The sequence below is a fragment of the Pelecanus crispus genome, chromosome 8, assembly GCF_030463565.1.
Source record: "Pelecanus crispus isolate bPelCri1 chromosome 8, bPelCri1.pri, whole genome shotgun sequence".
Classification (NCBI taxonomy): Eukaryota; Metazoa; Chordata; class Aves; order Pelecaniformes; family Pelecanidae; genus Pelecanus; species Pelecanus crispus.
In genome coordinates this window covers 412,909-439,343 of record NC_134650.1, presented here as the reverse complement: position 1 = coordinate 439,343, position 26,435 = coordinate 412,909, and the positions used below count along the sequence as shown (strand labels likewise).

At 47.8% G+C, this 26,435-nt stretch overlaps 1 protein-coding gene across 2 annotated transcripts in view; it reads left to right on the top strand.

Moving 5' to 3' along the window:
- The first annotated feature begins 571 nt into the window (after positions 1-571).
- STK32A (serine/threonine kinase 32A) overlaps positions 572-26,435 on the top strand; it is a 30,805-nt gene continuing 4,941 nt past the window's right edge. For both annotated transcript variants that reach the window (XM_075715362.1, XM_075715363.1), the window contains exons 1-8: positions 572-623; positions 6,768-6,823; positions 8,034-8,185; positions 11,143-11,316; positions 14,877-14,914; positions 20,744-20,833; positions 24,331-24,428; positions 25,978-26,094. In XM_075715362.1, the coding sequence (XP_075571477.1) occupies positions 572-623; positions 6,768-6,823; positions 8,034-8,185; positions 11,143-11,316; positions 14,877-14,914; positions 20,744-20,833; positions 24,331-24,428; positions 25,978-26,094 (777 nt within the window). The remainder of the gene's footprint in view (positions 624-6,767; positions 6,824-8,033; positions 8,186-11,142; positions 11,317-14,876; positions 14,915-20,743; positions 20,834-24,330; positions 24,429-25,977; positions 26,095-26,435) is intronic.

The window sequence follows — 26,435 nt, the reverse complement described above, 5'->3', positions numbered from 1 at the left end:
TGTAACAGCTTAAATCAAAAGGTTGACACTTTGAATTTCTTCTTATATAGCTTTTACACTTCCACATTACCTTAGTAGTCAAAAGCGCCTTTCTGATTTTATCTAGCCAAGTCACTTTGTCCATTTATTTTGGATATTGACCTCACTACAATTAGTCATCTTTGAAGCTACAGAATATAATGTGTTGGATGATACAGCAAACATGAGCCAGATCCTCAGAGCTTTTGGTCTGGTAGTCTATTTCTGCACTTCCCTTAGTGGGCAGCAGTCCTGGTCTAGGTTGAAGGTGATGGTGTTTCTGGGTGTCTCTAGTAAACTCCATTATAATGTGCTTTTTCCCTGATACTCAGTTTTGTCTCCAGAGCAGTGAACCTCCAAGGAGAAATTTGGAAGCTGGAAGTACTTCTTAATCCTGAATGATGATGAATTTTTGCCTCCTGCCTTCTCCAGGATGCACCAGCAGAACATTGCCCAGGTCTGCTGGGAGTGACCACTGGTAACACCGTCCTGGAGGCGCCGGCTTCAAGGGTGGTAACGTAACTGAGAGAGCTGAGCCTGGGCTGAACACGCCATGGGAGCAAACACCTCCAGCAAGTCACCACCCTTCAATGAAAACGACGATGGTAAGAGCTTTTCCTAGTTGTTGTCTGTGACTGCAAAGTCCACCAGTGCAGTGACTGTGACTGAGAGTCACCTCCAGCTCCCACGCTGGGGTTGCAAGCACCCGGACGTCTCGGTTGAGCAAACGTGTGTCAAGGTTTGCAGCAGCAGCGTCCCTTGGTCTCCTGCAGAGCTCTGGTTGGGTGCCAGGTGGCTCTTTCGCCTCCCCTCTCCGCAGCCGGGCGCTGGGAGAATAGCTGTTGGCAGAGGTTTGGCTTTGAGATGTCTCCAGGACACTGCCAGGCGCTTTGAAGGCAGGGAAGAAATGCTGCAGTTCTGGAGGCAGGAGAGGTTTGTTCTGGAGATCACAGCACGAGGAGGACTGTTATGAAGTGTGGTGGGACGATAGCTTGAGCGATGTGTGTTCCCACCCCTGCTTTGGGCTTGGTGGGAGGGCCACCGAGAGACCCGGTGAGCAGCAGCAGAGGTGGAGGTTGCTGGTGACTGCCCAGCTGGGCAGCTCTACCTGTTGGCACTGGGAAGCCAGCACACGGGCTTGGTTGGCTGGAAAAGGAGAATACATTGCTGAGAGCAGTACTGGAGGCCAGTGTCACTATGCTGCCAAGATTATAGAGACAGTCATTAAAAGATTGTTCCATAAATATATTTCCTGTTGCATGAGTCAGCTTGCTAACTGCCGTATGAGCTTTCACCTGGGGACAATCATAAAATGCCTATGTAGATAAATACAAATACATACAAATAAAATATACGAGAACCTAGATGACTCATAAACCTGTCCCAAAGGTAAGAACTCCAGTCAGGGAGGACATAATCCTGATTACTGGGGACGTAAGGGGTAGAGGAGGAGACATTGGCCAAAACCTGGTCTTTCTCACTCAGCTCCTTGAGGAAAGAGGTCTCGAGGAGGAATGCGCTTTCATTCTGGAAGGGCAGTGGTTATGTCCCGAGTGGCACCGTTGGTGCTCGTGGCACAGCAGCCTGCTGTCCCAGGCTGCAGCCGTCCCGCTCTTCGGTCTCCGTGCGCAGCTGCCGGAGCACGCGGCTGCTTGGGGAAGGGAAAAGTGACTGCGCAGCAACGTCTTCCCCTCGCTGCCACGAACCACCCTGCTGTGATCTGGCCCTTCCCTGTGCGTCTTGGTTTGTCATCCTGCAGAGAAGATTTTGCACTCCGGGGTCTGTGTTTGCTGCTGTCCCCCTCCAGACGCAAAGGGAGCCGGCAAATCACTCCGTCCTTGCGCTCTGTGCTGCTGCGTCCGCAACGCCAGCTGCGCGTGTGTGGCTGGCTGGCTAAATTGGCTCTTGTTCCCAAATGAATAATAAAACTGCTTGCGATTTTTCTTTGGTTTTCATATTTTTTCCAAGTTACTTTAATGCAAAAGAAATCTGTGCTGTGAGGTTTTCCTGGAGATTTTATTCCTATCTAAATGCTCGGTATTGGCATCTCTCCCAAATAACTACCTGTGCTAGCTCAGGATGACTAATGTTCACATTCCTGATCACCTTCCTTGGGGTGATACGTCCTGGCTGTGAGACTGACTGTAACCGATTGAATTTTCATTGCGGTGGCTGGTCTCTCTGCTGAGTCTTTCTCTCGGTTCGACATGCTTCGTGCAGTATCAGCTCCCATGACTGAGAAATAAGTAACACCCCGAGCAATGCGGTGACCTGTGCAGGGTGACTGTCCTTGGGGCAGTAAATCTTCTCGGACAGGTGATTTCTTATGAGAGCCAGTTCTGTGCTTGGAAAGAGCTTGGTTCCGGCAAACAAAACCTGACAGCGTGTGAAGCCCCTGTTAGCTCTGTGGCAAAGGGCACTGGGCTTTCCGAGCGTGAAACGCCGTACCCAGTGCTTGGTGCGTCTGTGTGTCATGCTGGCAAGTCCAGGGACAGGCCCAGTCCTGACCATCTCAAGGGGTTCAGTGTTGATCTGTTGAGTTTCAGTAGGCTCGGGGGTCACCCTTGCACCCAGATACAGTGTCCAGACTGGTGTAGTTGTGCTTTTATAGCCCTGCCCAGATTTAAAAAGTGGTAGCACATTTTTTCTCTAATTAGTCGTATTTTAGTATACTGGGGGAAGAGAAACCTAGCTGAAATGGCGATGTCCCCTATTAACTTTTCCATTATCTTGGCAAATTTGTGACCAGAGACTGTATCAACTTAGATGTCACAATCTCGTCCTTATTCTAATTTCAATTAAAATTGAAATTCATTAAGAGCTGCTGGGTACAGCACGAAGCAGCACAGCGGCTCTTCTGCTCCGTGACCCTGGCAGGTCACTTCACTGGGCTGCGGCCGATGGAGAGCGGTCCCACCTCTTTGGCTGTGCCATAGAGAGACTTTTCCTTTGCTGTGTAAATATAAACAGCAATAGCATGAACAGTGTAAGTGCTCCGGTGCCAGGAAGGCACCTGATTGTTCACAGCCCGAATTGCACCTCTGGCAGCGCTGCAGCTGCATCCGCCGGCCGGCAGTTGTCTGCCAGATGCCGCTCACTGGGGGTGTTGCTGGGACCCAGTGCCAGGGGAGGTGGGAGGAGGGAACATCCCGGTCTAACGAGCATCTTGCCATTGCACCAAAGAATTGGCTCTGCTTGGTTCTCTGTCAGAGAACCGTGCTGCAATGTTCAGTGATGTCATTTCTCTATACTACCTCTCAGTTTGCTTAAAAATAATAAAAAAATACCAACTTGGAGGATACTCAGGCAGTTGCAACCAGGTGAAACCTTTTGCAAAACAGGGTTGTTAAGGAGCTGACTCCAGGGTGAAAACATCTGGATTTATATTGTGCCGTAGTTTTCTCAATAGCCGTGGGCAAATCACTTCGCCTCCCCGTGCCTCCGTCCCGCAGCAGCGGGCTCCCTTCTCCTCCCGCACCTCAGCCGTTCGCTCTGCGGAGCGCGGACCACGCTGTGCCGTGCGGAGACAGCGCTCGGCAGGGCAGCAGGGCTCACGCCTCGCCGGGGTTCGTGTCGTCCTTTGATAGCACACATAGTCACAGTGCCTCTTGCATATTTTTCCAAATTGCTGTTGCTGTAATTTGACTATTTTCTGTGGCACCATGATTTTTTTTTTTTTTTTTTTGAGATGGACTTCTCAAAGGGGCTTTGTTTGCCTTTGGCTGAAGTGGGATGACAGCATTATTTTTCTCTCAGCATTTCCTCTGAGTAGGCACAGTTGTGGATAATGAGCTAGTGAGATGAAAAGAAAATGTAATAACCAGACAGAAGGTTCAGTGCGGCAACATGATCTCCCCTCTGATGTAGTCAGGATGAGACCGTGTTAAAAGCTGGATTTTGTTTGTGCTGCTTCTGGGCAAAAGGGTGTGGAAAGCATCCCGGAGGATGTCAGCCAGATATTCTCCTGAGCTGGCCAAATTTGCTGGGAGATAAAGCAGAAGTAGATAGTAGGTGAGGACAATGTCTGGGTGAGACGGACACCTTTTTGCCAGTGTCCTCTCTAGTCCACCATCAGCTGTTCTGTCTTTAAATTGCGCCGGGACTCAGAAGAGCGTTAGATGTATCTTTGTTCCTCTGCCTCGAGCTGCGCCGAGTTCAGCTCCCTGATACGGAGGGATTGCATTAGCATTCCTGATCCTGTGGTAGCACTTGTTTTCCTGAGGCTGCAGAGCAGAGAAGGCAGGGAAGAAGGAAATAGAATGAAAATGGGGGAAATTACAGGGGCAAAAGGAAGACGCATCAACAGACCGTGCGGTGTCGTGCTAGCTGTACTGGGGTGGGCAACACGGACGGGAGGACCTGAGCCCCCTGAATCATTGGCTTCCACTTGGCAGATGGAGCCTGGGGGCTTTGGCAGGGTTGACCTGTCTCTGATGAGCATGTTTTTCATGGCTAGTTAGGTTCTGAATTTTTAATCTAAATATTGTTCCTTGAAACTGGGTTTAGAAATATAACCCCTGCTTTCAAAATGGTATTTCATGCTTATGCTTCAGTTGGTTCTTTATAGCAATTATATTATCTTCCTTGGCATCTCTTAAACATAATTTGTCTGAGTTGGCATATCACGTGAATTTTCTCTCTGAAGGGCAAATGCCTTGGCTTTCTCATCGTTTTAGATGCCATCAGGCAGTGAAATGAGGCTTGTCAAATCTGTAGCTGTGGATTCAGGATGAAGAGCATTTGTTTGGTTCCTGATTTGGACACCACAAATTTATATCCAAGCTCTCTGCTACAGTAAGAGTAGTCTGGGAAGATCTGAGCAGGCTACAGCCCAGTCCTCCAGCTCTGCTGGGGCCGGAGCCCGGAGCCGGAGCGGTGGGCCGCGGCAGAGCGAGGGGGCCAGGGGCCTCGGCACGCTCAGACCTGTCTGCTCGGGGATGGTGCGAATGCAATTGAAGTATTTCGGGTCAGCCTGAGAGGGCAACAGCAGTGGCACCCGATGGAGCTACCAGGCAGGGCTTTCACGAAAGACACCTGCTTAGAGCCTGCGCCTCGGAAAGACGCCGTCAGCGGCCCGCGGGGGGCACCTGCTCAGCTTTGGTAGCAGCCAGCCTGGAGCTGCGGACGGCGGCTGGAAGGGCACCTGCGGGTGCCCAGCGATGCTGTTAGCATAACTGTGTTTCTCTGTACAGCAAGTGCTTTCATTCTTGTTTCGCTTGAAGCTGGAAGGGAAAGAGGCCTTGAGGTTTTCCTCTTGTTTAGCAAAGTGCTGGGAGCGGTGTGAAGTCTTGTCTGGTGGTAGAACACCCTGCTGTTTGCACTAACATAGGCTAACGACGGTAATAACCCCAAGGCAGACCTCCTGGCGGGCTGGGGGTTACACAGGATGGCTGTTTCTGAGAGCCGGACCTGCGCGCGAGACCTGGACACCGGTGCCAAGAGCAGCGCGGCCGGCTGCCCTGAGAGGGCCGCTGCACGAGCTGGCGGCGGCCGGCCGCAGCAGGGAGCGGAGGGGGCCGCGGGGCGTGCGAGGCAGCGGTGGGCGCGGTGTTGGCCGGCTCCCACGGGCCTCGCGGGGCGGGCAGCACTCCCGCGCAGCCGTGACGCAGCCGTGACGCAGCCGCGCACAGCCGTGACGCAGCTCCAGCCCCTTCTGCCAGCGGGGAAGCGAGGGGCACGAGGCAAATGAACCCTTACCTTGGTGGCATCTCTCAGCTCCAGGGGCCGCGCTAATTAAAGCTGATGAGTTATAAATCTGTCAGAGGCCTTTTCCTGGTGCCGTGAATGAGTGTTTGAGCGCGGTTTGGTTCAGCCAGCCCTGGTCGGTCAAGGAGCAGACGCCCAAGCGTGACCTTTCCTCAGCTGACGGCTGCTGGGCACAGCACTGCTGCACCAGCCTCTCGGAGAAGCGTTAGCAGGATTCAGAGCATTCAGCCCGGTAATCATTGCCATGCTACCTCATCCAGCAATCAGCAGCAGGGTTTGAACCCGGTACAATTAATCTCTGTTTGCTGTACGGTAATTTGATTTGCTGTTTCTCTGGATCTCTTTATTGCCTGAGATGAAACACAGGCAGCGTCACCCTGGCTGATTGGAAACACTTGCGAGCACCTACAGAACATTCTCCCTTGCTGTGCAGATGTCCACCTCCCAGCCCCATCTCCCGCCAGAGGCCAGAAGTGAAATGCACGTTCACGCTCCTCCCTGTTTCAATGCACTGTCTGCAAAGCTGGTGCTCTTCTGTTTCCCTTCTGAGCAGAAGCAGCCATTCCGGATGCCGAGTGGCAGCGAAGCTTGCAGCCAGGGTTGCTGTGTTTACCTTGCAGTTACTGAACGGCTGTCCAGAATGCCACAAGGATACGAAGGTCCAGCTGCCCATTTACATCTTCGCATGCTATAAACGTTTGATGGACTAAGCTTTGTGTTTGGTTTCAGCAGGAATGAGACTTTCATGTTTAACAGGCAGAGCAGAGTAAAAACATTGACTTGATGGTTCCTTGCTGGATCTGCCATAGACAAAGCCTGACCCAGAGAACTTGCCTTTGCAGCTGAGCTGGAAAGAACAAAAAGCCTGTTAAATACCAAGTTTTAAACAGCACCCAAATCTCCAGAAGCAACAGAAAGTTGCTAGGGTATCCCTTGTTTTCCTCAGCTCTTATCTTAAGGAAAAAAAAAAAAGTAGAAATAATGTAATATCATCAAACAGTTGCTCAGCCATTTAATGTTTGAATGTTTACTCTTTCTTGCAGTCACCTTCGACCATTTTGAAATTTTGCGAGCTATTGGGAAGGGCAGCTTTGGAAAAGTAAGTATTTTGTGAACTAATCACCATTTGGACAGCTGGAAATGTAATTGAGAAACGGGTGAATTAGAGGCTCACATGAGAGTAAAGAAATAAACCCCTGCATTGTCAATGAGCTTTGACCTGAGCTTCAACTCCTGGTAATCAAGAAGGAATCGCAGCCTGATTCCTCATCCATTCTGTAGCCACAAATTATATTACAGGAGATTAAAATGAGATACTGATAAATCAAATGAGCTGAATTCCATTATGTTTCTGGATAAGCATTTTCTAAGATTCCCCAGCAAAGCAACACTGAACATCATGATGCATCTTTAATAACGAACTACAATCAACATGAAAGGCCTGGCAGTTTTTTTAAGGGGATATTTCTCTGTGAAACACAGTGTTTGTATTAAGCGTCAGGTTACAGTCATAGGTTGGTTGTATTGTTATGCTGTTATGGAATTCCTCGCTTGTATACGTTGACACAATTCCAGAAGGTCATTGCCTCTTCACATAAAGGCACTCTCATGCCAGAAATGGGGCGTGTCTTAGGTGCAGAGCGCGACAACGATCTCTAGGCAAAGATTTGTTTGGTGGCAAAACAAAAAAGGTTGACTGAAACTTTGCAAGTTCATCCCAAACTCATACACTGTTGTGGAAACAAATCTGAAAAAACAGTATGTTTTGTTTTGCAGTTCTACAAACTCCGAGTCCTTCACTGAAGCAACGTTTCTTTCTAGATTTGATGAAATATAACTGTAAGAAGGGTTAAAATTCAAACCCCCATACCCCTCCCACAAATCCCAAGGTTCTTTGTGAGCTGAATGAAACTCATCAAGAAGGGGGAGATCAGGGGCTGCTCCCCACTTTCTAACCTGCAGTTCTGTGCTGGAAGGGGCACAGTAACTGATGTGGGAGGGATGGACACAACCAAGATTAGCTAGTGCTATTAAATAAAATGTTGACTCGTGTGCGATTCCCTATCTCCTATCTTTGTGGTGATAAATTCCTTCCCCTCACCTTCCCCCCAGCAAAATTTCTTCTTTGGCTGAAAACTGGGTGAGCGATTTACTGGTGATGTCCAGCGTTGCAGCGTCAGTGTATGGAGCCGTGACTTGGCAGTGTGGACTTTGCTAAAGCCACTGGAGAACGCTCATGTGACCGTGTTTTACCTGCCTAAATTTGCTGACAAATCATCTCTGATTTATCCCTTGACTTGCTCACTTAGGTCTGCGTTGTGCAAAAGAACGACACCAAGAAGATGTATGCCATGAAATACATGAATAAACAAAAGTGCGTGGAGCGTAATGAAGTGAGAAACGTTTTCAAGGAGCTGCAGATTATGCAGGGCCTGGAGCACCCCTTCTTAGTTAATTTATGGTAAGATATTGCTCTTTGCGTACTGGCTAAGTCAGCATAGTCAGAGACATCTTTGAGACCAGACTGGCCCGCTCTTCTGCTGCAAGCCGGTTTCGGGAGCAGCTGGTGTGCTGCCATCCGCAGCGTGACGGGCATCGTGCCGTCCGCCGAGCCGGGCACGTGCGTCTCGCCGGCAGCCGTCGGCGAGCGGGCTGCCCGAGGCGCTGCCCGCGGGGCGAGCGGCAGTGACTGTCTGTGACTGCGCTGGAGAGCGCGGGTGCGTGCACTGTGGACTGGTCCCGTGGTTCTTCGTTGGAGGTGGGGCTCCTCGTCTGCTCCACTGGCTGGGGCTCTGGTTTCAGGGAAATCTTGTTTAGTTAAACAAGAATTTAGCCCTCTTGTTCCCCCAGACAAGCACAAGAGAGTTTATTCGTGTGTTACATTGTGGTTTCCTCCTAGGCAGGTATTGCTCGTTACCATAACCCAGTTTTATTTAATAGTGCTCTTCTGCAACAAACATCAGCTCCCAGACGGCACAGCAACAGCACCGGGTCAATAGCCAAGCAGTGCTCTCTTTGCAGGGTTTGCCTTGGCAGTGCTTTCTTCTCATCACCTCCTGATTCTGATTTTGTGGTTTATTTCATGCTTTAAACAGCCTGCCTTAATACCTTATTGATATTTGACTGAATTGATGCTAATCAGCAAAGCTAAAAGCAATTTATCGTTGAATTTACTGACAGAAGAAAAATACCATTCAAATTTTATTGCAGAAACCCATATATCTATAGGGGAAATGTGCACATAAGAGAGTCACTTTTCTTTAAGAGTACCTGACAAATGCAACCTATGTGCTCTGGTTATAGTCCTTTTTCAACCATTAGCAATGGGATTGACCAGCTCAGTGATAGAAGATGCATTAATTCTTCCCCTTCATTTGATTCAGCATGTTGTCCTGCAACATGCTGTAGAAAGGAATTTTAAATAAGACTCCATTACTGTTAGAGTCTGCTGGGTTGATTTTATTAGGACACCAGTAACATCTCACGTGGTGTGATCTCACACACTGCATGATCCAGCAGCCAATATCCTGTAGCTATAGGATTCCTTTGGGTGGTGGGTAATTACATTTATTGGATATTTGATTTATTTTTAGAATGAAGTCGAACTTACCAATGCTAAACACAAAAAATGAGGCTAAAACACACTGAGGATCACAAATCTTTGAATAACTTTGTGTTCCTTTTTGAAATCTCCTGTAACTTGAGTGCTGTTAGGTGAACTCTCATGATTTTGATGGTCTTGCCAGTCAGTGTTGTTCTAACCAGGGTTTGAATGAGAACCATGCATCTAGACCTCCCAGAGCTCTGGACATATCTCCAAACTTAGCTTTCCTATTTGAATGAGTAGTTCCAGGCAAAACTCACTCAGCAGCTGAGAACTAAACAGCATATGCATATGTATAGACCGGTACAGAGCAAATCATCTGAGTTTCCCTACTTCTGTTCTTATCATGTCATCCCTGGGCTAGGGTATAGCCTTTAGCTTTCCTGCACTCTGAATGATACACAGACTACAAGCTTCATGTGGAGTAATATTCTAATTTGTGGTGCTGCTCAACACATCAAGAAGCTGGTGTATTGGTAAGAAGAAAATCCATGAGAAAAAAGCTCATAGCTGATTGTTAGACTGTCTCAGAGGGACACTTGGTAAATAATTGCATCAAATGAGGTCACTTAAAGAGGAACGGCAGATAGCAGCTGCATCCCCTGTTGCGTTGAGCAAATGGGTTTATTAACAGGCTGCTGCTAGGAGCACCAGAGCCCGGTTCTGAGTGCCTCCGGTGCACAATCTACCGGCTGTGAGTCTGGGCAGGGCTGTGAAACTGGTTTAGGGCTCCTCTCTACATTGCTCCTGTGGTCAGTTCCCTTGGGTGCCTGGAGAAGACGAAATGTCCATCTTGAAGAGCTGAGTGTGAACCTCATGGAGAATAGCGCTTATCCAGAGCTCCAAGCTGGATTTCCACTGCTGTATTGAGTTACCGATTGCTCAGCCAGCTGGGACTTCGCAGCAAGTGAAGGGATCTTCCAAGATCCCTTGGAGGGATCTTACGTACGCCAGCGTTGGCTGAGCCAGCATAGGCTTTACGGACAGTTTGCAGAGCACCAGCACGGATGAACATGGGTGATTTCTGGGGCTGCACCACTCCATAGTCAAAGTGGCATAGTCAAAAGGCTGGTTTAGTCGCTGCCTGTGGCCAGCCTCTTCTGACAGTGCGCAGTGGGTGCAGCGGTACCATCTTGCTCCTCACACGTAAGTGGAAGCATTTCACTAGCTCGTAGCCGCTGGCACTAGCTGTTAACTGCTGAGCAAACAAAGCTGCTGCGTGCTGTATGCTTCCCAGCAATTCAGGAAGCAAGCAGTAAACAAGCATTAGTATGAGGTCCTCCCCAAAATAAAAATGCGCGGCCCACACCTCCTGGGCCCTTTCTGGTCTGTGCTGTCAGTCACTGCCACTCATATCCCGTGATAGACATGCCCGAGAGCTGTGCCCGCCTGCCAGACTCCCGTCCATCTCCCTTCGCAACTGTTAGGGGGAGGAAATTAGCAGCAAGCTGCGTTAGAGCAGTGGGCTTGGATGTGGCTTTGGTTTTGAAGCGGCTGATAGTAACAAGTTTGACATAAAAACATTGGGTTCCTGTTCTCCTAGCGGGCCTGCTGGTAGTTGTTCATACAAGCTGCATTGACTTGGTTATGGATCTGAAGCTAAATTACGGTCATCTCAATTATTTTGAGAATAAAGGTGGTAGAAGTTTAGTTGCAGTGGGAAACAGAGCATGGAAAGGTCATGAAACTATTATTTCACAAACAAGTGAAAAAGATCCAAGAAATTATGAGTATTCCCAGAGGTACCATATGTCCCTTTTTAACCTGCCTTTTTTTAATATTATCATCCTTGAACCATGCTTATGCCATTTTAGGTACTCATTCCAGGATGAAGAAGATATGTTTATGGTTGTAGACCTGCTGCTTGGAGGGGACCTGCGTTACCATCTCCAACAAAACGTGCGGTTCCAAGAAGGCACTGTGAAACTCTTCATCTGTGAGCTGGTGCTGGCCCTCGACTATCTGCAGAGCAGGCACATCATCCACAGGTCAGCTGGGGACCTCATAGGTGGACCGATGCTTGTAGGCTGCAGTTGGGGCAGATTTGTTCCTCTTTGACATGCAAGGGCAAATAGAAGCTTAAGAGCTAAACAAAATATTCTCCCACATACGTTTAACTTTTATGTAAAACACTAGGCTTGCCAAAGAAAAGCATTTCATATACAACAGAGAGCATGGTATTTCTCCCTCTGGGATGGCTATGATATAGCATATTTGATTTGTTTGCTGATCCTGCAAAAAGCTGTCTCTAATAGGTTTAATTAGCTGTAGCCCATTAATATCCATCCTGGTCCAGGGAGGGTAGGCGTCAGCATTCAGAAGTCCCCTGCTGTCACACTCGAAGGTGTCTCCCTTTTGCTCCCCTCTCTGTACCGCACTGAAAGGTGAGGAATGGGACCAAACACAGCTTTTTTTCTGTATGAGGTTAAATGGCTTTCTGGAAGTGGTGAGAGTTTCTTTTTGGCCACCAAGATTTTTCATGGCCAGTGAAAAAATATTTGAGCTCTTCCCACACATTCCAAGACCTGCAAAATAACAGAGGAGGTAGAGCTTTTCCCTGGTTGGAGAGGCAGGGTTTGGCTCCAGACGGACAGACGCGCGGCTGTCTGCTGCTGGTGTACGGGGCAATGCAAACCTCGGGGGTCCGAGGGTTTGACTTGGTAGCGGCTAACAGGGGGTATGAACAGGGAGGGACTAGCAGAGGGTTGCTAAAGGCAGAAGATTATCTCACTTACAAATATCACTCCAGAGGAGCATTCTTGTGAGGTGTAAAAATAAAATATGGTACGAAATCTAAAAGTGAAAGGATCCTGGTTGTTAGCAAGAGAAGGAACGCGCTGCTCAAGGGCCGATGAACCTTAGTGCTTGTTCTTGCCTGTAGCATGTGGCTGCCATTTCCGAGATGTGAAAGCAGAAAGGCTGACGCTTGGCGTGCCCACAGCATGCCCCCACAGCTGTGGAGAGCCCCAGAGAGGGTTCGCTCTGCTTCAGTGGGAGCCAGACCTCCTTGGAGATAGCTCCCACTTTCTCAGGAGTCTCATCCTGCACGCTGCTTGTTTTGTTCTGTACCTGCATAGATTTGTACTCCGATGCCCCGATCTTGGCGGGCGGGCCATCCCAGCCGCCCCGCTGGGGCTCCAGCGGGCACTGCCGTGGTCCGGGACACAAAGCCGGTGTGCGGTGACGGGGGCATCGCGCTGGCTGCCTCCGCCTGGCACCTGCTCGCCGGCACCAAATAATGGATGAGCATGAATTAAACATCGTGAAATGCAGACGGGGCTGTCTCTGTCTGGGGCGGCGCGGGGTAAATCCTCACGCTGTGGGCTTGGCCTGAACAAATTGAGCGGGCACAGGCCTAAGGGAAGCGCAAGGAGGAAATCCTTCTCTATTAGTAATGTGTTACAATTAGTAGTCATGTTTATAGGACTAAGGGGCTGGAGGTTCTTCATGATTCCATGTTGTAAGAACGAGTCTGCATGAGGAGACGGTTCCTTGGTGTGTGTGTGATGCGTGTGAATGTGTTGTGTGTGATGGGACATGAAAGACGTGACAGCTAAGGGAGCACAGGGTGCCCGGGGGGCTGCGGTCCCCGTTCTGAGCCGCATCCCTGCAGCGGCGTGGCCGTCAGCACCGCGCGGCCGTCAGCACCGCGTGGCCGTCGGCATCGCCGCGGGGTGGGCCGGCGTCCTGCTGCAGCTGCAGTGTAAGGGCAGGTGCGGAGAGGACAGCCCCGGGGCAAAACTCCTGGGATTGCCCACAGGGATATTTGTAAATATAGCGGGGAGAAGCTAAAGTTTAGGCTGCAACGTGTATTTCAAGCAGCCATATGTCTTTAAGGTGAATTGAGTACAACCAAACATGTATGACAGGTTGTAAAACTTGCAAGCTGTTTAATTAACACTGTAACCCAGTGGAACAGTATTGATTGACAAATTGACTCAGCTGAGTCGATTACACTGCAACATCTGTAATTGGGAACATCAGCAGACAGGCAAGCGATTGCTTACTTGGTGTGAACAAAGCTGTGCAGAGGCAGCAAACACAGGCTGGTGGCTGGAATTATTTCCCACCTACATGTAGAAGAGTGGGAAATATTTGTTAATTTTTTCAGGCTAGGAAATGCTATAACCAGTTTATAAAACAGATGTATACAAATAATCAATAAACAAAATGATCCCTGTTCAGTGCTTGCATCCTGGGAATGATCTCACTGTGCTGGTGTAATTCCATAGGCTGCATAACAGACTGAGTGAGATCAGAAAAGGCTGCAGTGGAAATTAAAAAAGTAATAATTTTAAAAAAAGTTTGAAAACTGGATGAGAAACGAAAACCTGTCTTTATGGTTCATTTCAAAACTTTGAAAATATTTTTGTATTGAGGGATTCAAAGAATCCATTTTTGTCAAACTTTTTGCTAAAACATTTCTTAAAGTTTTTCCTTAAATTAGTGTTTTCTCAAAGATACCAGGTGTGGCGTCACTGTTTTTCGCTATCAAATACAGTGCTTCTGACCATCTTGACTGTTTGGCTCTAACCTGTGGCTCAGTTTTGCTGCACCTATGGGGAAAACCCCGTTGCCTCTTGGTAAAGACGCGTGTCCCTGTGGCTACCTGTGCGATAGGGGTGGCACGAGGAAGGTACTGGTATTCACAACCCACTGGAAGTACTTTGGGTGAGAAGGTGCCAGAGAACTGTGAGCTATTAGATGATAATTACGTATATTGTCTTTTCTTGATTCCAGGTGGCTAGGTGAATTTAAACGTTATCTTAGTGACTGCATTTTTAAAGATAAAATCCCCAACCTGCTCATGTCTTCCCCTTGAGCCCCTGGGCGCGGTGGGCAGCGTCAGGACGGTGCAGGGTTATTGCACGCGTGCCTGCCTTGCGTGTGTGACGCTCTCCTTAAGGTGCATTCAGGTGCCTGGCTCAGGCTGACAGCAGGCAAGTGGCGACGGATGTAATTAGCTCATTAAAGCCAGGTAATGCCTTGTAAAGTCACTCAGGTGGATACAGTAGGTGTATCAGGTGTACATTTTCTCCCTTCAATGGAAAGCATTTCCCTATAGCATTGCTATGGGTTTGGGGGTTTTTTGTGTTTGGTTTGGGGTTTTTTTTATTCAGGAACAAAACCTGTGGGGAACCCGTGTGTTTCTACAACAAGGATGTTAAAATAATTTGATTTTTACTGAGTAAATGGGGAACGGCTCTCAGTATAGTATTGAGACTGATTAAGAAGTAAAAGGAGAAAAAAGATAAAAAGAAGCTCTAACGTTGTACGTGGACTACCTGGGTGCTGCTAGACCAAACCACAGCAGCCTTCGCAGCCGTAGCCCTGTACCACCATTTCTGCTTTTGTGGTTTGATTAGTCATTCTCTCATGCCTAAATCAAACCCTGCGGGAACATCAGAGCTCAAGAGCCCCAGCAAGGACACCTTCTAGGGCATGATGTCTCTGGAAGTGTGTCCCCCCCCTGAAGTGTCTGCAGCCATGCTTCATGGCACTTTTCTAGGCTAATGGCTGTCTCCTCTTCTCTACCTTTTTTTCCTAGAGACATCAAGCCTGACAACATTTTACTGGATGAGCATGGTAAGTGCCAGGTGCTTTGTGGTCATGCAGATGCATGAAAGCAGAGTCAGAAACAGGACATACAAGTTAAAGTTTCGGTGCTGGCTGTTTTCCTCATTTTGTGTTGCTTTCTCTCCCTCAGTTCAGTTAGGAACAGGATTGTCCTTTCATGCTTTGGTTGCTGTCTTTTGCTTTTTGAGCAGCGGCGTCGGGTACCTTCAGGGTGATGGGCACCGTGTGTTGCTGCGGTATTTCTGGGGGTGCCTTAGTGTTTCATCAGCACCTCCTCTGACTGACCGACCTAATGGTGTCTCTAGAAGGCACTGGCACGGACGACACATTTTGTGCTGCTTGTGGTCAGTTGCCTAGCAGACCTTATTTTAAGACCTTCTTGGCTCTTGATTACATCTTACTCAAAATGTAATCGTTTGAATGGAAATGCTCACGTAATTGCAGGCTGTGTGTAATGTATGCTCACAAACAGAATGAATTATGGTTGAATAGGTAATCTTCATTCAGGTATTTTCTTTTTCCTTGAGCATTTGACATTGGGAGGGAGCTCCAAAGAGGATTTGGGGCTGGGTATATTATAGATGTTGCTATCATTTTTTCTTTAGTCTTTTTCTCAGGCAAAACTCTAACTATATTCTTTCATTACTCTCTAGACACATTTTTTTGTCCTGGCAAAGCTCGCTCAGTGGAGAGTTGTCTGATATTTATTAGCTTTTAACTCATTAGAAAAACACTTTGTCATTTTGTATTTTTTGAAAATTGATGTAACTGGCTTCTTGTGAGAAATCTTCATTAGCAACAGCAAGGTGCTCAAAGAGAAAAAGTCAGTACAGGGACAAGGTGTATCTGAAGCCATTGTCATTTCAGAGGCTGTAAAGAGATGCTGAAGCTCCCGAGGAATCGCCGTAGCTCTTGTGTGTGACTAGGGCTGCCTGGCAGCACCCGAGCCCAGACTCTGCCCGTTTTGCATATGACCTCTAATTTCAAAGTGCTAGCTAATTATTTATTTAGGAGCTGTCAGCAAAGCTGCCAGCCAAGTGCAGTAGCCTCTCTCCTGCCTCGCTTGGTGCTTCTCCTGCTGTTGCCCTGTGCACAGACCGCTGCAGAGACCCATCTTCCCTCCTCCCTCCCACCAGCGTCCGCCGATGCGATGTGGACCTGCTCGGCCGGCTGGGGCCAGGGCGCTGCCGGCACTGCCACCCCGGGGCTGCCGGCACTGCCACCCCGGGGCTCCGGGGCCGCGCTCCCAGCCAGCGCTGTGCGGAGCCGGTGTGGGGCTGCGTTTGGTCAGCCCTCGCCAGCGGACACAGTGACCGGTGACCATCCTCCAGGAATCGCCCTACCTCTGCGCCCCGTAGGACCGGGGTGACACAGCCACCCGTGAGGGAGCTGGGAGCACGAGAGCCACGGAAATGTAGGTCAGCATTCTCCTGAAGAGGGGAAAAAACAGGCAGGGAAAAGCTCTGCTTGCCTCTGCAGTTGCATTCAGCTCAGCAGGACATAACCTGCAAACTTCTATAATGACACTGCAATTTGGGTTGATTTTTGAGCCTATTCTCTGCTCGCTGTTATGTTTTAACTGCCTGGTGCAGAGGTTTCAGAGTTATTTTCTGTGGATGTACCCTTAACTTCAATGTCCTTCTGACTATGACTTGTAGTACTTCTTTTCTTCATCCATGTCAGCAAAGGTCAGTCCTCTCATGCATACAGAAAGCTTTGTGCACACAGTTCAATTTTTTCTTGTCCCCAGAGCAACAGTTATTGTAGCATGTTTATCTATATTTAGCCTAGTAGACTGTGCTTGGTTTTCAGTATCTCTTTCCCCATGGGACAGAGCTGCAGCTCCCCATTCCCTCTCCGTTCTCTTCACCAGGCTTTCACAACTGCGATCACAAAATATATGCTATTTGCTAACATCAATTTTTTATAATGTTCTTGATTATACTCTCAGTCCCCTGAGAGTACGAAGCACCTGAGGACCTTCAGCAACCAGATTTCTGTCCTTCATTTTTTAGACTCTGCTTGCTCCCTAACTCTGCCCTTTGGCCCATCTTCCTTTCCAGCTGTGACTCCTTCACCCTTTCAGATTTACAGATAGAAAGGTGCCCATGTGTGTCACAATCCGCAGCACCCTTTTTGCTGGTGTTAATCACTGACGAAGGCTGCAGGAGCCCTTGTGCACATCACCTGATCTTTGTGCAGGAGGCTGGCTCAGGTTTTTGGTAGTACAAATGCCTCTCATGATGCCACACATGGAATGTGCTGCCCTGCTGCTGACTGTCATGAACTTAACACACACCTCATGCGTTGGCCTCTGCCACCCTGGTCAGTGACATTCTATATTACCATATCAATTTCAGCTACGAAATTAAAGTGAGCCATAAATAAAGTGGAATAGCGGGCAGATGTCTTTCTGTGCAATAAATAAAGCAGTTGTTTGACATCAGAGATTTGGATCAGGTCCCACAATGAAAAAATCCTCAGCAGATGACGACCTTCAACTCATTCCAAGCACAAAGTGATTTCCTCCTTTAATGATAAGTCTATTGATTTGGCTTAATGACAGCACAGCTCACCTGGGAATAAAAGAATATAACAGATGACAGTTTCCAGGAATTGTGACTAATTCATCAGGAGTTTTTGGCCAGGTCATTTGTCTAATAAAATTGAATAAAAGCTCAGTTTTATCTCTAGTAAAACGGAGAGGTTTTTTGCAAGAGCCCTGTAATGGCTTTGCTCAGTATTATTTCTTGTACCACTGCTGAAAGGTTCTCGAGGGCAGTGCTAAAATGGGTGAGTTCATGCCAATGCGGGCACTGCACACATAGCCCCTTTGCTTTCTAATCTCAGATAAGAAAGTTACAGCACGGTCTGTCCAAGAGCCTCCATACTACACAGCTCCTAATGTCTCTAGTTTCATATTCTTTAAAATGTTTTCTTAGTTGAATCTGCAGAAGCCTTATGTATTTTGCACAAAAGGTGAAGGAATTATGGAGTAACAGAGGTGCTGAATATAATAAGAAAATTTGTTGCCTTAATGCAGAACCAAAGGCTTCCTCTGAAAGTGCCAATTTCAGGCAGACAGGATGAGCTTTGGGAAGGACATGGTGCCCGGAGTGCAGCTCTGGCTGTGCTGTTTCGAAACTGGCTGCAGTTAGAGATGCTGAGCAATCAGAAAAACATGAGCCTTAAAGATTAACCCTAAAGCTCAGCAGCAACACCCAGCGCTTCCCTCTTGGTTACCCGTAGCTGCCCTCCCTGGTCGCCCAGCCCACCCCGTTCTGTAACGCTGCCGTCGCTGTGCAGCCTCATCGTACTGGCCAGAGCCTTCTTCCTCAGCCTCATTGGCTTGATTTGGTAATTTCCCAGGTGGGCTAGTTTATAAAACTTGTGATTTATTTGAAGTGAATAATTTAAAAGATGCATACAGAGAAAGGCACGTTTGTGCTTGGAATATCAAATTCTTAATAAGTCTTTATGATTCCTGTTTATGAAAACAGCTCCCTACAAAGTGGAATGAGAGCTGGAGATGAAAGAAAAAAACCAATGCAAGGACATGGAGGACATATCCAGACAAGACAGTTGTACGTCATTCTTTTCTCTCAAGTGCTCCCCAGTGATTTGATGCCTGTTCTTTAGCAGGCAGACTGAAGTAGAGGGGGCCCAGCTGGTTTTGTAAAGCAGTGTAAGCAGCAAGGAGGGACACGTGCTCTTGGCAGATTGGTCAGGTACCGTGAGGGGTGAGCTCTCACATCAATGCCCACAGCTCACCAGACGGACCTCAAGTTTTCCTTTCCTCCTTCAAACTCAAGCCTGACAAGCACCGCAGATTTGGTAAGGAAATCTGTGTCTCAGTGGGACTCGCAGCCCAGAGAGCCCACAGATGCAGACAGGTCCCACCTGAACGGGCGTTCGCAGGTCACTCCTGCTGAGCTGTACCTGCCCTTTCCCTGCCTAAGGCAGCCTCATGATGGAATTTGAAATTGCTGAAAAGCTGGATGATAACTTCATGGGGAAAGGATGAAGGATTTATCCACCCTTGCCAGATGCTGACATGGAGGTGGAAGTTAAGTGGTTGCAGAATGATCCCAGGGCCTTCTGGATAAGGGGCACATCTGCCCGGGCCCTGTGCCTAGCAGCAGCGTTGGGAGGTGTATGGGCCAGGGCTCGGTGCGAGGCAGGAGCCGGCGCCTAACAAAGAGGTGATCCTTGGCCCTGGAAACTCACAGGCCAAACACCGAGCATGCCTGCGTTTGCATAAAGCATGGCAGGCCTGCTTCCGGCACTTCTGATGGACATCGGATCCACTCCTAGCCCGTCCCTAGAGCAGCTGTACACACGCATCCAGCCATCCGCCCGAGCTGCAGGATGCGCGTGCTCCAGGATGCATTTGGCACACTGGCCACAGCTACTACGGGGTGCGGGCAAGAGGCTCCTGTGCTTTACACACTGCACATATCATTGAAGAGATGCAGGCAGGAACGTGGATGAGACACACTGTTTTTAGGTGAAATCACAAATTCTACTTTTATTCCCCAAGTTTTCCCAGCTAGATCAGATATTTGCAGCAGGCAAGCTTGTATCCCTGTTCTCATATAACAGGTACATAGGCACAATTGTAAAGATTTACTTAAATGTTTCATAGCATCCAGACAAGTCAACAGGAGTTCATTACCAAAGCATCAACTTTTAAACATATAAAGGTGATCTTAATCTACTTTAACTAATGAACTAAAGCAGCAGTGAATTTCTGGCTGTTGAAGCTAATGACTGAGGGAAGCATTGCCATCACATCTCCATCAGTAGAAAGACACTTTGATTTCATCTCCGTGGTTAGAGGAAACAGCAGCAATTCAGCCACCCTCTGTTATTGGAAAGGAGGGTGATGAGTCTGCAAAACACAACATACAAAACATCTGATGCTTTTGATAATGAGCCCAGCTCTGTCAGGGACGAGCAGGTTCAGTGCCTTAGGAGAAGATGCATGAGGTCAGGAGGAAGAAAAGACTGCCTGCATTTAATCGGAAGAATTAGGCTGAACTAACCCACAAGTTTCAAAGAAATTCACTTCAGTGAAGCCAGCCTTGTATTGATCACCTGTACTGCTGTACGTGACTGGTGTGCTCACTGAGACTAGTTTAAATAAGGAATAATAAATTAAGTGCTTGCAAAAAAAAAAAAGTGCAAATAAAAGAACAGGCAAGAGCTAGGTGGAAGCATTTCCTTTCTCATCCCTGCAAGTCACATCCACCTCTTATTTCCTTTCAGTTTGCAGGCAGCAGTTGTGCATATTGTAGCAGTGATAGCGGAAACTGTTCCTACCCCACAAGGTGGTTTTCATGATGTTTGAATTTCTTGTGCCAGGCTCTTTTGCTTGCTGCCAAAGGTGTTTTGTTCCATTCTAGAGACATCCTCTAAAAAGGAAAATGGAGACAGTGCTTAGTACCTGGGAACACCAAAGAGCAAGAAGCTAGAAAGTAAAAAATATCAAGGATTTCCATCCCACCCCCCAAAACATAGTGGAATTTTTTCTGTGAGAAAAGCTCAGTTCTCTTTCCCCCCAGATTAAGAGTCAAAAAAATCATCATTAAATGACTTCTGGGAGAACTCCATTTTTTTTGCTCTCCAAAGAATAAATAAGGGGATATTTGATGTAACAAGATACATCTGTAAGCAGCCTGCAAGCTGAAATATTTTCTATCAGTTCTCCCACCAGAATATTTTTTTTTTCCTGGAAACTGCTTTCTATAGAGTATTTTACTTTAAGTTTCTGATTCAAAGCTGTTTCTCATGTGAAATTAAAGCAAATCAAGTTACACATTAACCTCTGTCTTTCAGGACACGTGCACATCACTGATTTCAATATTGCCACGATGCTGACTAAAGAAATACAAGTCACCACCATTGCTGGCACAAAGCCGTATATGGGTAAGAACCAATGACAATTATGTTTTGTGGGCTTGATTTGACAGTTGTGGTGGGAAACAGATGAAGTCTTTTTTTGATGAGAGTTTGAATTCTTTTCTTTCTGATATGTAACAAAAATGCATGCATTTGTTTGAAATGAGGAACAACCTCGAGAGGTGCTGCAGGGGAGTATGACCGGAGTCCCTCCCAGTAACACCCTGATGCAGCTGGAAAATGTGCATCCATCTACTGATTTCACACAGCAGACCAAAGCAAGTGTACTGCAAACACAGATTTTAGATTTTATGGCAGATATGCCATACTGTACAGCATGTTTTTGATTACAAATAAGATAGTTGCACTCCTGAGATCTCAGAGCATTTCACAGGCAGCAGTCAAACCATGTAGCAACGATGAAATGCTGTTGCTAGCCTTGAGAAGGAGAGTGAAGCACAAGGGCTTGTGTTTGGTCCCTCAGTACATTAGCACAAGTCTTACACTGCTGCATCAGTAGCTTATAATTTGCAATTTTACATAAACTGGCTGCTTTAAGACCTAGCATTACTGTGTGTTTAGGCCAAATGAGCAGGCTGAAGACTCGCTGTTTTCCTGGGCTGCAGCATCCACTCGGCGCAGCAGGGAAGAGTCCATATTCTGGTGTCGGGCTGACACAGCCGAGAGCATTGCTTCGAACAGCAGGATGGGAGGGCATTGTAACTGGGGTCTGCAGAGCACAGCTGTGAGGGATGCGCATTGCGTGTAGGAGAGGGAGGCACAACTGGTGCAGAAGCAGCCACCGCAATTGGAAGATAAATGCTGAGCCTGTTTTTCAGTCCTTCTGAAAACCCCTCCTATTGTCCCTATGCTGCCGGTAGCAGTAGGTATGGTTATTTCTGCCAGCAAGTGAAAACCAGCCCCATGCAGCCCTGGAAACGGAGGTGTACCAAAGGGAAAGCCACAGCCAGGCTCTGCAGCGCTGTCGAGTCGGTTCCCCAGTGCTCAGCACGCTTGCGCGCTGACCTGCCCGCACGCTGTTGGTGCTGTGGAAGTGGGGGTACCAGCTTCCAGGTGCCCACAGAGCTGAGTCGCTGGGCTGGTTGCTACAGTTACATACCATCCCCTTCCCCTTCTTTCTTCAGTTCACAAAAAATGCAGGGTTTAGGAAGCTTTTTTATCTCCAGGCAATGGCACGGGACTAGTCCCAGGCAAGGAAACTTGTGAGGCAGCTGTAGGAGTGCATGGGGGGATGTTCCTCTGGGGCAAAGTGGCTCTGGAGTGGGTAGATCACTCCACAGCAGCCTTGGGTCAGCTGGAGAAACAGTTTTCATGAGCAAATCAACACATGCGTGTGGAAGGAAGACACACAGTGACTGCTCCCTATGCAGACCTTGCTTCCCTACTACTCAAAGAAAGTGTGCTTTTTCTTTTCCCCTTTATAAGGGGAGTACAGAAGACTTACTTATGTTCACTTACTGGTCAAATCAGTGAAGCAGCTGACTTTTCAGACAGCAAGAAACCCGCTCGATACTTATCACACAAGCACAGTTAATAAACATAAAGCAAAATAACATTGACATACCTGGGAGGAACTGGGGCCAGAGCATGCAGGTAATGAACCAGAAAGAAATATCCTGAGCTAATGCTAAAAGAACTCCTGTGCAAACATTACACAGAAGAGCCTTTGTAACCCTAAATTCAACTTCCCTAAGTGAAACAGAAACACTCAAAAGCATTTCTATACAACCAACACAACCCCTCCACACAAAGTACATGCTTTCCTATACGGTAACACTGCCTCTCAGACCTAAACGATGCAGCCTCCCTACAGCTGCTGCATAGGCAAATCCTTTAGGGCAATCCCCTGGGAATCTCCTTTTATCCAGATGACCAAATTGACCTTTCACCTTTGCACCACCAGTGCAATCCTTTTAAAAAGGAAAACATGCACAAAAAAAGCGTTGCTCCCTGTTTTGTTTTTTTTAGAGCAATTCTTGCCTCCCAGCTCACACAAAAATCCTACAGTAGTTTTTTTTCCTTACTCTCAAAAGGGAAATTTATTTACTAAGAAAGAGCATTTCAGTCTGTGCCTCCACCCACTTCTTATCAGCCTGGTTACCTCCTCCTAAAAAGCTGTGTCTCTCAGGCTTCGTTCAGTTAAAATCTGCTTTTCCCTGCCAAGGGTGCAGTTGGCACTATGTCTACGTTTACACTGCATATTAACGTTTCTAAAGAGCTGCTTTCATTCACTGTGTGAGGCTGTATTTAGGCTCTGCCAGATTGAAGTACTTTAAATGTGAACAAAGAGGTACGAGTGGGATGGGAGCAGCTTTCCAACAAGAAGATGTACTGAGCGCCAGCTGAGGGCAGAGAGGCTTCCTGGGGGAGGTGAGGAGACTCTCAGGCCAATTTTGTGCCTAGTAAATTAGGTTAGTCCTTATTCCAAACTGTCTACTGTGGCATAACGGGCAAGTGCTGTGTCAGCAAAAGGAGCTTATTCTTTCCTGGCTTTGTGGGCAGAGAAGCGCTGAGGTCCACGTGGAGGGGCCGTGGGGCGCTCAGGTGCCGCAGGAGCGGGAGCGGAGCAGCGCAGGACGGGCTCTGCACCAGGACAGTAGGAGTTTTAGTGCTTTGTACAACGTAGGAAATCAACTGGGTCTGGTGCATATCTTAGGGATTGTATAAAGCATTCTGTAATCCATAGGAATTGGATTGTTTATTGAACATTAAACATTCCGATTACAAAGGTGATAGCACACCTGTTTCTCAAGGCCATCCCATCATTTGCACACATTAATCAACCAGGTTTTGTAACAGTCCACTAAAGTAGAAATTATTGACAGTCCCATTTCACTGGTAGGGAGAGTAAGGCACAGAGGAGCTGAAATGCTTGTTTGAGTTTGTTGAGAAAATACTTCATACTGTGCTAATTGCACCTGTAGTTAGCCAGCAGGGCCAAGGTGTGCCGCTTCCCAGGGCAGGCAAATACCTGGGCTAAGCTGGCGTGCTGGGAACCGGGCCAGGTCCGGCGCGCACCGGCGCGGCGCTCAGTGCCGAGCAGGACACGAGGGCAGCGGGCGCTGCTGTGCAGCTGCAGCGTGCAGCAACAGCGGGCTGCGCGGCGCTTGTCAGGGGAGATCAGGGTGGTTTGCACACACGGGTGTTTGCGCTTCCCTCCGCGCTGAGGCTCCTTGGTGCAGGACTCTTCTGCATTGCAAGGCTGAGACAGCAGTCGAGGACCTGACAGAGACCAAAAAAAGAATTGCTGCAAGGCAACTTGTGCGTTCTGGTTAGTGTCCACCTCAGCGATGTTTTGGTAGAGGACCAATCTACCAGCCATATGCCATTGTTTTGAAGAAAAAAGCAGAAATTATCAAAAGCATGGTAATGGGTAATATGCTCATTTGTGTCCTCGGCAGAATATCAGGGATGCTCTCTGTGGCATGGGTTAAGCGTTCTGTATTGCTGATTTCCACTCGAGACTGCAGCAAGGCAAACTTTCCTTTTTCTGTATTTCGCAGCACCTGAAATGTTTAACTCCACAAAACCCACTGGCTATTCCTTCGCTGTGGACTGGTGGTCACTGGGAATCACTGCCTACGAGCTGCTCAGGACCCGGGTACTGTGTGCGCAGCTCCTGTCCCCGTCTGTCCATCCCTTTCCTTAAACGCTCTGCTGGAAAGGTTAATGCTTTTTAACAGGGTGAAAGGGCCAAGCCAAATTCAAGGCTTTAAGGGTTATTACAGTATAGGAAGCAGAAACCACATTTACACCAGGGTTCTTGTGATCACACCTAAGAGCTCAGAGAAACTGTCGCGATACAGAACAGTGCGTCGCGACAGTTTCCCGCTGTGCCCCAGGGCCTCTGGGTTGGCATAAGCTGGGCAACACAGAGTGACAGCTCCTGAAGTTTGGGCTGCCATATAACTTACTTTGAGCTCCCACCCTGCAAGGAAAAAAAGAAACCTTGAAAAAAAAATCTTGTTGCTGTTGCAATAAAACTGAGTATTCTGAGCAAAAGCAAACTGCAATGTGTAAGTTATTAATAAAGCACAATGCCTGTCTGTCATGTCAGCGTTCTGCTGCTAACTCAGTAAGGTTGGGGGCCTTGTAGACAGACGAGTAGATTAGTGTTTTGGAACTGCTGTGTAAAACAAGTGGGACAAAATTATTTAAATTACATTCTTCTAAGCAAAAGGTTGTTTAAAATCTTGTGAGGCTAGGAAACTTCTTTCAGTACAAGTATGCAAACCACATTTTTAAGAAACTATCATCTTTGCTGAATGACTAAAAAATGTTTTGATGAATATATTTTAAAGAACAAATTTTCAAATTAATGTGAGTATTTCAAATTGTGAGTGATCAGGTTAGTACACATTAAGGGCCCATGGCTGTCTGACCTGTTGGGTAACCGAAGCCATGTGCTCCCTGTAAACATATTAATATAATATTTGAGTTTTCCATTTGTAATGTTAAATGAATTGCAGACTGGTCATCACGTTGACTTCTGACTTGACGGCACTGTTTCCAAAGGTGGGAGTAGAAGTGCTGCTGGGTATTCCAGCCTGATGGCACAGCCCTGATGAAGATGGTGGCACCAGTGGTGGTACCGTGTGGGGGAAGTGACGGGAGACCTTGAGGTCCACCTAGTGTCAGTACATGTTAAGCACAATGCACCTGATTTGATCCCACGATTTAGAGATACTGGTTTTTAAATGTACTTTTAGCACCCTCACCCCCCCCAATGCTGTAAAAATCTGGAAATTAAAAATCTTTCAAAATGGAAACTACCATTGTAAGTTCTCTTTCGCAGTAAGGCAGCAGTATTGTTGTAGTTGGGAGTTACATGTGGAGGTGCCTTTACCTGCACGGTAACGCCGGCTGTACGTTGCCCGTCATTTTAGATTAGATTGAGTTCCCCAGGTGCTCAGATGGTTTTTGCCTCCTATCCGTCATGCTGTTTAAATATCTAGTTATTATCATTGTTCTTGCTGACATTATTATTTTGTTTATTTCGACTGAGCTGCGATCACACAGGGAGAGGCTTTCAACAGGAGGCTTGGGGAGTGTACGCAGAGACTTTGGAGCTTCTTTGCTCTACAAAGGTTTCCTAAGGAGTCTGAAAAAATAGATAAATTAAAATGCTTTCCCTGTGGCGTTTTTCACAGAGGCCGTATCATATCCGCTCCAACACGTCCACAAATGAAATCGCCCACGTGTTCAAGACAGCCACGGTGCTGTACCCTGCGGCTTGGTCCACAGACATGGTGTCGCTCATCAGGAAGGTGAGGGCAGCCGCGGCAGCGGGTGGCGTAGGGGCCGGGATGTCTTCTAGCTGGGCGCCTGCTGAAAGCAGCCCGGTCCTTCCGCCGTGCGTTGTGGCCTTTGCAGTAAATTGTGGGGGTTCGTTGCAAATCGTGTCCACACCCAGCGTTTGCGACCTTCAGCTGGTATCGTAGGATAGATATCCAGCTTTTAACGTTGTGGCCACGCTAGTGTAAGAAACGGCCAGCACTGCTGCGTCCCGCACTGATGGGGATGGAGTCTGGTGGCGAGCGCGGCTGCTGCTAATGCAGCTCTTCCGAGGCCACAGGCAGTCTTGCTTCTAGAGTTTCTCCTGTAACTT